Source organism: Gavia stellata, chromosome 4, assembly GCF_030936135.1.
Source record: "Gavia stellata isolate bGavSte3 chromosome 4, bGavSte3.hap2, whole genome shotgun sequence".
In the NCBI taxonomy this organism is placed as follows: domain Eukaryota; kingdom Metazoa; phylum Chordata; class Aves; order Gaviiformes; family Gaviidae; genus Gavia; species Gavia stellata.
The window spans coordinates 34657084-34669162 of record NC_082597.1 but is presented as its reverse complement, the minus strand read 5'-3'; the positions used below and the strand labels follow the sequence as shown (position 1 = coordinate 34669162).

General features: G+C 39.8%; 1 protein-coding gene across 1 annotated transcript in view; it reads right to left on the bottom strand.

The window, feature by feature from the left end:
* The window catches only part of ANO6 (anoctamin 6), a 50649-nt gene that overhangs the window by 25415 nt on the left and 13155 nt on the right, over window positions 1–12079 (bottom strand). The window contains exons 4-9 of the mRNA XM_009816909.2: window positions 6100–6165; window positions 4728–5006; window positions 4257–4370; window positions 2298–2413; window positions 1730–1864; window positions 302–407 (exon numbers count right to left, since the gene is read on the bottom strand). Of these exons, the coding sequence (XP_009815211.2) occupies window positions 302–407; window positions 1730–1864; window positions 2298–2413; window positions 4257–4370; window positions 4728–5006; window positions 6100–6165 (816 nt within the window). The remainder of the gene's footprint in view (window positions 1–301; window positions 408–1729; window positions 1865–2297; window positions 2414–4256; window positions 4371–4727; window positions 5007–6099; window positions 6166–12079) is intronic.

Genomic DNA, 12079 nt, shown 5'->3' with positions numbered 1-12079 from the left:
CCCCAAAATGAAACCAAATGGTTTAATTTTTGATTAAAACCCCCTGTTATTCCCATATCAAATATTTGGGGGCTATGTGAAATTAAAAAAAAATAATTTTTTTCATCTTAGATCAAAGTGGAGCAATTATTGTTGTTTCTACTTTTCAAAATTCAGTTGCTGTATCAAAAGGCACAACTGTTTGCACTGTTCTAGCAATTCTGCAGGACATTAGTGGAGGAACAACATTGTTTTATACGTAGTACTAGAGAAAGTGCAAATAAAGTTCAATAGCATGTTTATAAGCTGCAAATGTAGTTACCTTGGACGATTCACAAGTGATGGTGAGGTTCCAGTAGGTACATACTTTATCACACTGAGGGCACATAATGATATTACCTCCTATGTTGGGATCACATACTTCTTGGCTAAAAACAAAACTAGTCAGTCACTCACCAACACTAAAGTCTTTAGTCCTTTTTCGCACATGAGGACAGTGCAATGATCTCGGGGAAATGAGAAATAATTTACCAGTGATCAGCTCTCAAGAATTCCCACCCCGCCCCCGGCCACACATCCCCATTTCCATTCTTAGTCCTCATCTCAAAAATGGATGACATGAGGGGAAAATAATTTCCATCCCTTGTACAAGGTGGTAATTCTCAAAACTGCTCACATTAAAAATAAAACAAGTCTTCAAAGATCTCACACTCTCCAATAGAAAACCCACACTCGCATGCTCACGTGGGCCATCATGGCAAGTCCGAGGGGAGAAGGAAGAGGAACGCTCCCTACCAGAGCAAGGAATAGCTGCAGAACCAAAATGGCTACCTAGTCCCTGTGGTCTTCTAAGGACGATCAGATCAGAAAACATGCAGAGAAGGGCTGCTAGGGTGATTAAAGGAAAGGCAGATCTGTCTCCTAAGAGATGGCAAAAGAGTTTGGCTTATCTGACCTAGTACGGTGGAGGCTGAAGGGTGGTGTAATTGCTTTCTATAAATACATCAGTGGGGTAAACATCAGGGAGGGAGATGCACTACTTAACTAAATGATAATACTGGCTTAAGACTAGATGGGTATAAATTGGCCACAGGAGTGGAGCTCTGGAATAGCCCTTCAGCATGTTTTGTGAAGATGAACACCCTTCCTGAAGGGGGTATACAGTGTGATGGCCTGCACAAGATTTGGAACAATGACCCAGGAAAAAAACGCCTGGGTCATTTTACCATGGTTGAATTTCATCATGTTCTGATGAGGGAATCTGTGTCATGACTATGCCTCTCCTCCCTACGTATCCTGGGCAGCTGAAGCCCCCTATGCTGTTGCTCTTCTCTCTAGTCTTCTCTCAAAATAGAAGAAAGAAATTTTGCGGGGTTTATCCAAGTCTTTGGCTATCTCCTTTAAGGATTACCACAGTGAAAATGATGTGTTACAGCACTTTGTATTGACTTCTGACTGTCACTCTTTTCTACGTTTTTCTACACTAGGTGTGATGAACCTAGTGCAAAACATAAATAAAATGATGAAATAAGAAACGCTCAGATATCTATCGCTGTAATGGTCCATGGACATCCATTACTCTTCTAGCGCACATTTTATGCCTTTACCTTCAAATCCACAACCGTTGCTGTTCTCAAACCCTTTCATTTTGCCTCTTTTGTTATGCAGTGTCTTGCAAATGCTATACAGTCCCCTCTGTAGGGGACTGATCAAAATTGCACACAATATTAAAATAGGCCTGATCAGGTACCTCCACGTGCAGTTGTCCTTTGTCAGGCATCCGTACAGAAAACAGCCAACTCCTACAACTGCAGCCACGATCAGCATATTAGTGTAAAAGCCCAGCCAAGCAAAGTAGATTCCAATTTTCTCTCCATAGTATTTCCTGTGGAGGGGAAAATTTTTTTCTGAAATGCAAGTAAATTCACATTTCTGTTTCAAATGGTTTGTCATTTCAGACATTTTGTGTCAACTCGTATTGTCATATTCCTCTGGTTTGAAATTTGGGATTGCAGAAGTATTACAGTCGGGTATTTCTATCACCACTTTTAGGCTTTTATAAGAGGATAGGAAGGGGAGAAAAAAAAAGGAAAAAGAGAGAAAGATCATACCTTGCAAAGAAAAATTTTAAGTCATTGCCTTTTCATGAACTGGTTTATCATGAAACTGTGCTCAAAAAATGCTCCCATGCATGAGCTGATACGGGTGTATGTATCTACCCTCAGTACTGAGCTGTGCCTCTTTGACATCCCCAAAACCAGACCTGTTATGTAAATTCCCAGTTCCCTCTGCATTAGTCCAGCCCCAGTCACACCAACCTGATGAAATCCAAGGGTTGCAGTTTGAAAATATTTTTAGGATGAGCCCATTCTCTGTAAAGAAGATATCGTTCACTTGGGCAGTCAGGATCGGTTGACAGGTGCCTAAAACTAGACTGCAAAACAGAAAGAGCATGAGAACAAGATACCATTAATCTAACCAGCACAGATCAGGTCTCATCTCTGCAGACCCCATGCCATGAAGCCAGAGCCTGGAATAGCCTTTCTGCCCAGTCTCACTGCAAGCAAGGAAACGTAGCAGGAAGGCAGCTCTGGGAGTGCACCAGGATTCAGGATAGAAGGTTGTCGGAAAGGCACCGAATGCTAAAGCAAACATTACACATATGTGAGCGGAAAATAACAGACTCATCGTGAACTTAAATCTAAGCACATGTCAGTGTCTTGGCACTTAGGAGTAGAAAACAGAAAGGGATTAACTCTAATTAAAGAACAGGACTGAATTAAAATGGATTTTAAGTAGCTCTAACATGCTAACACTCTTTGCTTCAAAATAATGTAGTACTGGAATGAAGGCTGGAAAGTCTGAGGGCTTCTAGTCTCTGTTTTAAATTTAAAAGAGAGTTCACATGGAGATAATCCTTGTGGTTTTTACTAGGTTATTTGAAAACCTATTTCAATAAAGCCTATCTTATTGAGGGAATTTTCCATCCTATACCTGTGATGCAAGAAGACAAATGATATTTGTAGAAATCTATAGGCTATTTCTGATTTTCAGAGTAGCTACGATATATAATTTTAATTGTATAAAACGACAGCCATTACTAACTAGGCATACTGAGTCCAAATTCCCCATGCCATGACAGAAATAGCCTGCAAGGCAGGTTTTAAGTCTTTAAAAGGAAACCTTAAAATGGATAGTCATGAATGATATTAATTCTATCCTGTAAAGCTCTGGGTTACTTACAAGAAACATGATTTGTCTTCATTCTGCCTTAAAGATTTTCTTGAAATACTAGGAGGCCTCCTGAATATTTTAAGCAGAGTCCAAACAGCGGAAGCAGTTACCATTCCTGACCTCCCATGTTCTCAGTGTCTTCTCAACAGAACACGCCTTGGACACAGAATGGTGGTTCGGATGGGGAGGAGGTGTGGGGGTGTGGGTATATAATAGATATAATGCAGAAAATCAGCCCTCAGTCTTTGCTTACTGTATCCCATTTGCAGCCTCACATGGAGTTTTTCCTTAGTCAAATACTCTGAAATCCGATTTTTTTTCTCCTTCATTTTCTTTTTCTGTGCTATTGCTAGCCTTTGTATGCAAAACAGTTTGCAGTATAATTTGCTTCTTTAAATTATATACTTTAAAAATCTTCAGAAGTGTAGACACAAAAGCTGGCTTTCTTATTATTGCAAGATGAAATTCAACGCAGTTAAGCTTTTCTCCACGTGACTCTGATATCACCTATGAGGTGTTGGACTGGCCGGACAGAGCCTTCCTGCAGGAATGTGAGTTTCCCTGCATGTCTGTTGCAATGTTTGGGAACTATGGGAATGTTTCTCACCGTGTAAGACTATCACACATCCTAAGATGGGATTTGTGTTCTACATCTTCATTAAAAATGTTCATATTTGATATGAATGTTAATACTGAAAAATGGAATACTAAATGTTAAAATTGATTTAGAACTGATGATACAGTGTGTCATGGGAACCATCACTCAGGCCAGGCACTTTACTGAACTACATGTCCCAGAGAATACAAGTTTAACACCTCCTAAGTGAAATATATTGTTTTTCAGTTATGGAGCTATATTTTTAACCAACCATGCTTTGGAAGAAAAACTCTTTAGCCAAACTATGTCCTATTCTACTATGTGGATATAATAACCAGTCAAGGAGTAAGGCAATCAATAGCACTTGTATCTTTTGATATAAACCCACAGATATAGTTCAGACCTCTATTTCAAAATACATTTTAGTTACAAGCACTGGACTTACGTCATGAAGGGGAAATGCCGCTTTGTAGATTCCAGTGTCCAGTAATTTGTTAATGCCAAACTTTTTCACATTGTTTTTGGTTGCATATTCCACACGGGACAGGATAAAATGAACCTGAAATTTATAAAATATTTTTGTGTCTCTTGCAACCTGAAAGTAACCATACACAGCTATACCTGTTTCAGCATATAATCAAGTTAGGACAGGGTAAGCAATGCAGAAAAAATTAATTGCACGGTGTATATGAATCATTCCAATCCCCCCTTTAAATTCAGGTGGAATAGAAATGGGACAAATGTAAGGAATGTTTTCCTTCTAAATTGTCCAGGCTGCTTCATAAATGACACAGGACTACTGCCTCCCAAATATTTCTAATTTTTCAGGATGCTTTCATGAAGGTAATTGCACTGATTTGATTACAGGAATCTTTTCTTTTTAAGATTAAATGCTAGAAATACTCTGTGGACTTACAATTCGGCTTCTAGTTGCAGGATTGAAAAACGTGTCTTTGTCTTGAATATAAAAGTTGGACAAATGTTCCTTTTGAAAAGGGGCAGTGAAAAACTCTTGCTCAGGCTTGATGATATTTTCATCCACTCTGAAGAGGTTACTAAACCAGTTGAAAGCTGAGTCTCGGGTTTTCAGGTCATTGGGTTGCAGAGGTAATTTGATGTGCATAACCTCAGCGTATGTGCACAGCACTTCCCAAGGTGCATGCACTTTCACAAAAATAAGTTTTTCATCCAAAACCTGAAATGAAAGAATATTTAAAATACGTGTGTACGAAAATGAAAGCAAAGGACTTTTCATAACACTTCTTGAACTATCCAGAATTTTCTTTCTTTTTACAGCTCATAGATGACCTATTCAAAGTCTCATTCATTGACCGTCTTAGCAAATATATCATTAGCTTCTGTAAAAGCACTGACATGAGGTGGAAACACTTGGGCATATAAAGGCATATAAAGGAGTATAAAAAGAGACAGCTAAATGTTCTCCCGATGCTTAATGTTTACACCTCTGCAAGTATTTTACAAAGCAATTTAAGTTTAACAACGCTTCCCCCACAGGGGTTCAGTAGGAGTGTTTGTACTTGTAGCCTGGCAGGGCAGCTGTGGCTTCGGAGCTGTCAGCGACTCTCCAGCAGCTCAAGTACAACCCCAGGGTGACGTGACCTGATGGAAGCAGGTTAGGCATCCATGAGTGCTCCTGGGCAACATGAATTCCCAGCTTCACAGGGAGAATGGGGAGAGGGAAAGGGAAATCAGCTGAGGCTGCTGAGAAAGACAGCACGGGGCACGTTTGCTCCCAGTTGCATGCCCAAACCAGCACTAGTATAAGGTGGGAACCCTGACAGCCACTCTTGTCTCCTCTCGACACATCGCCTATAGACCACCCATTGACGCCCTACATTAGTGAGTCTCAGCCACATGAAATTACATTATGTAGCTCATTGGCTCAGAAACATCAGTCAGATATCTGTCTAGCCTGGGGAAACTTCCAGTTTCAAAAGTTTTTCAGTCATGATCGCGGCAGAACTATTGAAAACTGCAACACGTAAGTATAGCAAGAGGGCCACCTCAGACTTCCAGCAAGCAGTTTACTTTCTTATGAATGTGAAGAGCCAGACTGCATCCTTGGACGTGCAGCAGAGAAAGGAACAGACACAAAGTTTAAAAGATTTCGCATCAGATCACAGAGACATTACCGACGGAAAAAAGGTGGGCCTTTTTCTCCTGAGAGGAGAGAAATGTTACAGTAAATTCATATATCCGGTTTCCTTATTCCCATAGGGTCAGCTTTGCTCTTAGACACAGCTGTTCACACAGAAAAGAGCACTCACCGATCTCGTTGCTTCAAGTTGCAAGCCATTGTTTATCAGGTTTGATTCATATACTTGTCTCTTCCTCTGTTAAAAGGTATTGGACACTGTAAAACATCTGTTCCAAATTTCACAAATATATATGCATAGAAGAATGGAATTGCCTCCCAAAATGAAGAATCGTTGGGTCATTATCTCTATAGTCCACTTGACAGCTACTGTGGTAATAGGTACAGTCCTACCTACTAATCCTGATCAGTTTTTTTTGTCTGATATGTAATATTGCCCTCACATGCAATTGTGGAGAATTCACCCTCTTAGTTTCTGGTACATTACAGAGGCAAAAATGTGCCCCAAATTTTGAATTTTGAGAGCAACTACCCCTGAAACTTGTGATTTCCTTCACTGTTAGTCACTAATCAAACTTCTGATGGCAGCCTCCCTCCCCCCCTTAATCTGCCCTTTAGAAAGTCCACTTCCCTTCCAGCAGCCTGTAACTTTATTCTTCTTTCAGTTCATACAGTGGTTTAAACTGTAGTAGCCCGCTACATTTTAGTCCACGGACAAGCATCCCCGAAGGAAGAAGCCAAGAGCTGTAGCACTTGTAGAGTCAGTGGCGCTATTCTAGGAGCATTCAATGTCCCAAGAAGGACATGACAAGTTTTCCTCAGTAAAGACGAAATTCATGGATCATTTTAATTTCACTTCACCATTACCAGCACTTGGCAGGTAGTGAGTTACAAAAAATCTGAAATGTCTTTGCAATCTTGAATTTGCTTCTCCACACGCTTCACCTCCCCCCCAAAAACACACAGAGACAAGCAGGCCCTCTCCCCTCAAAATACAAAAGGGATTTATAAGAAATTTTGAAACTTCATGTGAAGTAATCCAATTTAAAAGCTATCTGCATCAACTGGATAGTTCCCCAGTGAGCTATGTGTTTATGTAAGTCAAGGGCAGCCAGCTCTCCTCAGACTACAGACTGCACGTCAAAGTATCAGTGTGGGTAAGGGGGGGCACCTGTAGGCAGCTGGGGCTGGGGGGAGCTTCTGTAAGCAGTTTGCCAGAAGGAGATGACATTAACACACTGGGGACTGATGGCTTTATTCCTGAACCAGGCTAGGCTAGGCATGTAGTGAGATTCGCAGAGTGACTTGGTAATACGACTTTCTCATTCCCAGATTGCTTTCAGTTGGCCACTGACCAATTTTTTCGTTGTTTATATGCCCTGTGCTTAAGGGATTTTTGCCTACCACTACTGGAACTCTGAGTTTTTAGAAGAAGAATGGTCCAATGGTTTCCGTCGCCTGGTCCTCTATAGCCAGACTAACTGCCTTAAGATCTGTGCTTAAGATCCAGTCCTGTTGCTACTGTGAAGGACCAGAGTCAATGAATGACCCTTTAGATAAAGTCTTAGGAACTTGGATAGGTGCACTGAAACTGGTCTTCAGGACCAGACCCAAGACCTACCCACTCTGAAGGGCAAAACCCAGATGCTTCAGCAAAAAGGGCAAACAATTTCAGGAGTTCCACAGGAACAAGTCAGTTGTATCTCCACAGGTTTCATCCAGTTCTTCAATGTTTAAAGACTGTTGTAAGTCCCCAAAGCAGAAAAAACTATGTTTCCAAAACTCTAGCAAGTCTTGGAATTAATAATTATAAAACTGAATAATATAAACAGCCCACCCCATTTATATTTGTTAGTGCTCAACTGCAACACCTGTTTGTGGCAATGGTCACAACGGACTAATTTCATATGTTGTTAAAAGGTATTTCTTTTATCTGTTTCGGGTTTTCTGCCTTTTTATTCCAGTGAATACCACCTTCTTCTCAGCTTAAGAAAAGCCAAATCTTTCAATGTTTTCTTCTTTCATCAATACTTATCACATTTCTCCTTATTCCTCTCTTTTCTCAGGATAAAAACTACAATCCCAAACTTTGAAAGCACTCTTCACGGAGGTATCTCTCCATGTCCCATTAATCCACTTGTTTATTAGTGACAGTATAATGCTTTTTATATTTTTTCATTGTATATATAACATTGTGTATATATATATAAATATGCACATTTATAATATATTGTATATATCTAATATATTCTTTTATCTAGACTGTTGAGGTAGCTGTACCTTGAAAAGGACATTTAATATAGCTGTTTCCTGTGACATCTAAGTCTCCTCCTTGTAGTAACAGCACTAACTTAGAATTCCATACGTGAATGAGTTTTTTCCTTGCAGTAACATATTTCCTTGCATTTTTCAACATTTCATAGGTAATAGTGCTCTCCATTCTCCTTCAAAGTTAAAGGTTCACAGTCATCTTGGCTTCTGAGTAAACTACAGAATGATTTCCTCTGCAATTTTTGTTATATCACAACTCAATCCCCTTACCAGGTCATTAATATATGTAGTACACAACACAGGAGTTGTTTGTTACTCCACTATTAACTCTTCTGCCATTTCATCCTACCTCTTTGCTTCTTCCATATTCAGGTGTTCTTTTTAAGTTGAATAATACTGAATCATGAAAATATTTCAACTTGAGTTGCTTCAGCAAATAAAAAAGGCAGAGCTAAATACCTGTTTCATTTTCTTCCTAAATAGGACAAAGATGGATGCAGGGGAATTCTCATTTGTAGGAGTCTGATATTTTTTTTTTATTTAATCTTACCATTCAGATTGCTTTAATAATTTATTATGGCAAGGAGTTCCCAAAATTAATTTTGCCCTCAAAATCTTACAGGAATGTTGACAATATTAAGGTTTCTAATAATGCATTAATGCAAGTAGTGAGCAACAAAGCCCCTGGGAGCCTTTGCTAATTAGGGGCTTTGCTATTTTATATAAATGACTGAATTATGCATATGATGATCTATGGACGAGCTAGACTTTTACCCAGAGGAGTCTATAGTGGTTTTGCATTGACTGGGGAATACAGCATAAAGATATGATAGCTTATTAGGCTGGAAGGTAGAGACTGTCCAAAGTTTATTTTAGTATCTGGCATTTTGCTCAGCTACCTGCAAGGCTAAGTTGTAATAAAAATGTAACCATGGTAATGCTGCTGATGTAAACCTGACATAGATTTTGATGATTGAATGGCTAGCTAATAGAATAGGGCACTACGGGATACATAATCACATACAGTCTTAAGAAAGTGAAAGCACGGTGTAAGTAGATGCCAAGTATGACAGGCATGTGGAAGGATTAGCTCTTGGGAGCTGCTTTTTCACCATAATGCTTGCAATATCTGGTGATTCTCTTGCCAAGCTGAGGAGACTAACAAGATTGCGGGTCTGGAAATTGGTAGCAGACCACTACCATTTTTTTTCTCTGTGTTTTGTAAATGGTAAGGAGTGCTTGCTTTGATTACAGTGACAGAAGAACGCCAACTCGTATCTTTGTTTAGTTTCTTTTGCACGAAGAGAAAAGTTCCCCACAACAATATCTGTGTGGGTTCAGGGGAAAAATCCTAACAAGGAAGGAGTGCTTGAATAGCCACCTCTGCCTTACCTGACAGGCAACAGATAAATCACAGTCAATAAGAGAAAGAGCATGGGGCCCAAAACCTCCCGTACGGAAATCAGCTAAAGGGACTGGAAAGGATCACTGTATCAATATTAGCTGCCAACTTCACAGTTTCTTTGATGGTATTTGGAAGCTTTTCTGAAAGTCCCAGCTGTCAGCATCAGGAAATTAATTGATTGAGAAGCTCTGCTTCTGTGAGCTTCTTTCCCTTATGTTTGAAGATAATCATAACAATGTGAAGCAGAATAGCTATAAAGGCTGACACAAAAAAAAAAAGTAAACCCAAAGAACTCCACATACGTATTCCCTGAGATACCCTCTGATATTAAGCCAGCCTCATGATTTTCTGAAACCTGATTCATGACCACACAGAACTGGCAATACTGCAGTCTAGCCTTGCTCTCAGCAGTGGCTTCTAGTCACCCTGTTTGGAAAGACCCACTTCTGGTCCTATGAATGTATGCAGTAACTTCAGAGTAACTCCCTCCTTCCGTTTGTCTTCCCATCCTTCTGTCATCCTTCCTTCCATCCATTAGGCAAAGAAGTAAAATCTGGGTTTGGCAGGAACAGAGATTTTATTTCAGTGAGCTCCTGCTTCAAAACCAATCCTTCCAGCAGGGACCAGGGCAGGTGTGGTTGCCCTTTTCCCAGTTTCAAAGGTGCCTTTTGTCCTTGTTATCAGACTTCTTGGGTAGGTCGGCTGAGCAGACCGCGGGCATGTAGAACCTGCCATCCTCTACTGCCTCAAATCACCATATAAAACGGCACCGAGGTACCCCTCTTTCTGTAAACCCAAGTACTGTTCTGTTACCGCAGGGGTGACACATGCTAAACAGTGAGAGAACTACCATTAGTTTTTTAAGTTATCCAAGCTTTTTGTTTGTCGGCTAACCAAACTAAACAAGTCGAGAGGCAGGAACTGTTCATTGTTTGCTTATGAAGACAAACTTCTGTAGCCCTGCTGAAGTTCTCTGTAAGACTGTACGTAAAAAAAATGATGTGTGTAATATTATCTGTGAATTATAGTTTTCATTTAATTTGAAAAAAAAATAAAAAACCTGTCTCTTTCTGTGAAGCACAGATTACTTTATGGCTGGAAATGAAGGTTTTGCCTACATTACTACTTAAATTACTGACAGTCTTTCTGTTTATTTCTGTTGGGGGAAGCAGATGGACTAGAATGACATTCTGCATCGATCTATTTTTAATTCGCCTTTCTGGTGCTGACCCTTTAACTTTCAACAATGAGCTCCTTGAGGACCCCAACAGATAAAACTGGCATTTTGGAGCATTCCTGGAAAGACTGGTGATATTTAATTTCTATTCTGATGGTAACCTATCCTGACAAATAGGGTACATAAATTGTAGGTTTAAAAAACATGCTTTGGGCAGGAATTTCAATTGCTTGCACAGTACAGTTTCTGGAATCTGCTCCTGACAGTTTGAGTTTTGCTAGTACTTGCAAAATTAATTATATACCAACTTAAAAAGGTTTGGAGTTTGAATTGAGTTTCATATATGAACCTTATCTGCTAACTTTTGAATCTGCAAATTATGTTAGAAACTTCCATGAGGATGTCATTTCAGTAGTTTGGCTTTGCCTCCTTTAAACCAGATTTCACAAACACATGAAAATGAGGGAAGCACAACACCACTGCGCATCTCCAATCTTCTGCGCTTCAGAATCCCATATTTTTGTTCCTTTTATCCAAATCACCCCCATGTCTTTAGTTAAGTTATTTCCTTCTCTCCTCTGAGAAGTTTTCCCAAGAATACTGGTAATAAATATAAATTAATGCTAGGCCATTTTCTCAGTTACACTCATGAATTTATTTTTAAAAAGGACAGAAAACCATTCATATAAAATATAATGATGGTCCCACGACCCGATTCTTCTCTTGCTGCAGAAGAACAGATGGATCTGTACCCTGCATCTAGTAAATTGGTTACCTAGGTTGAGATCTGATTTTCAAATCCTTCCCACTAAATTCAGTAAGTGTCTGAGGACTCCTCCACTCTCAGTATCATACAAAACCACCCAGTGCAGCACCCAAAACTTTTGACTTCAGAAATGTAGCTCTATAGATATCCACTAACAAGCTAAGTTCTGCCCCAACTTCCATGTCACGCAATCAGGTGAGGTGCAGTGCACATGAGACAGAATTTGTCCCAGTGACTACACTCCTGGTCCCTACATTTCACAGACCTGTGATGTTGCACATGGCCAGCGGAGACCTTGCTGCTGACCTCAGTGAGGTGAGGATTTCACCCTACGAGAACAGACTTCACTGGATCTGCTATTCTTTAATAAGCTGGAGTTTCCAAATTCTGTGAACAATAAACCTCTGGATAATAGCTCTATAAAACTGTCAGGAGAGTCAAAGAAAGAGTAGTACGAGCAAGGAACCTATTCAGGGTTAAAGCACCTTGAATTACACAAGATACTGCTTATAAAATTTGGCATTTTCAGTTAA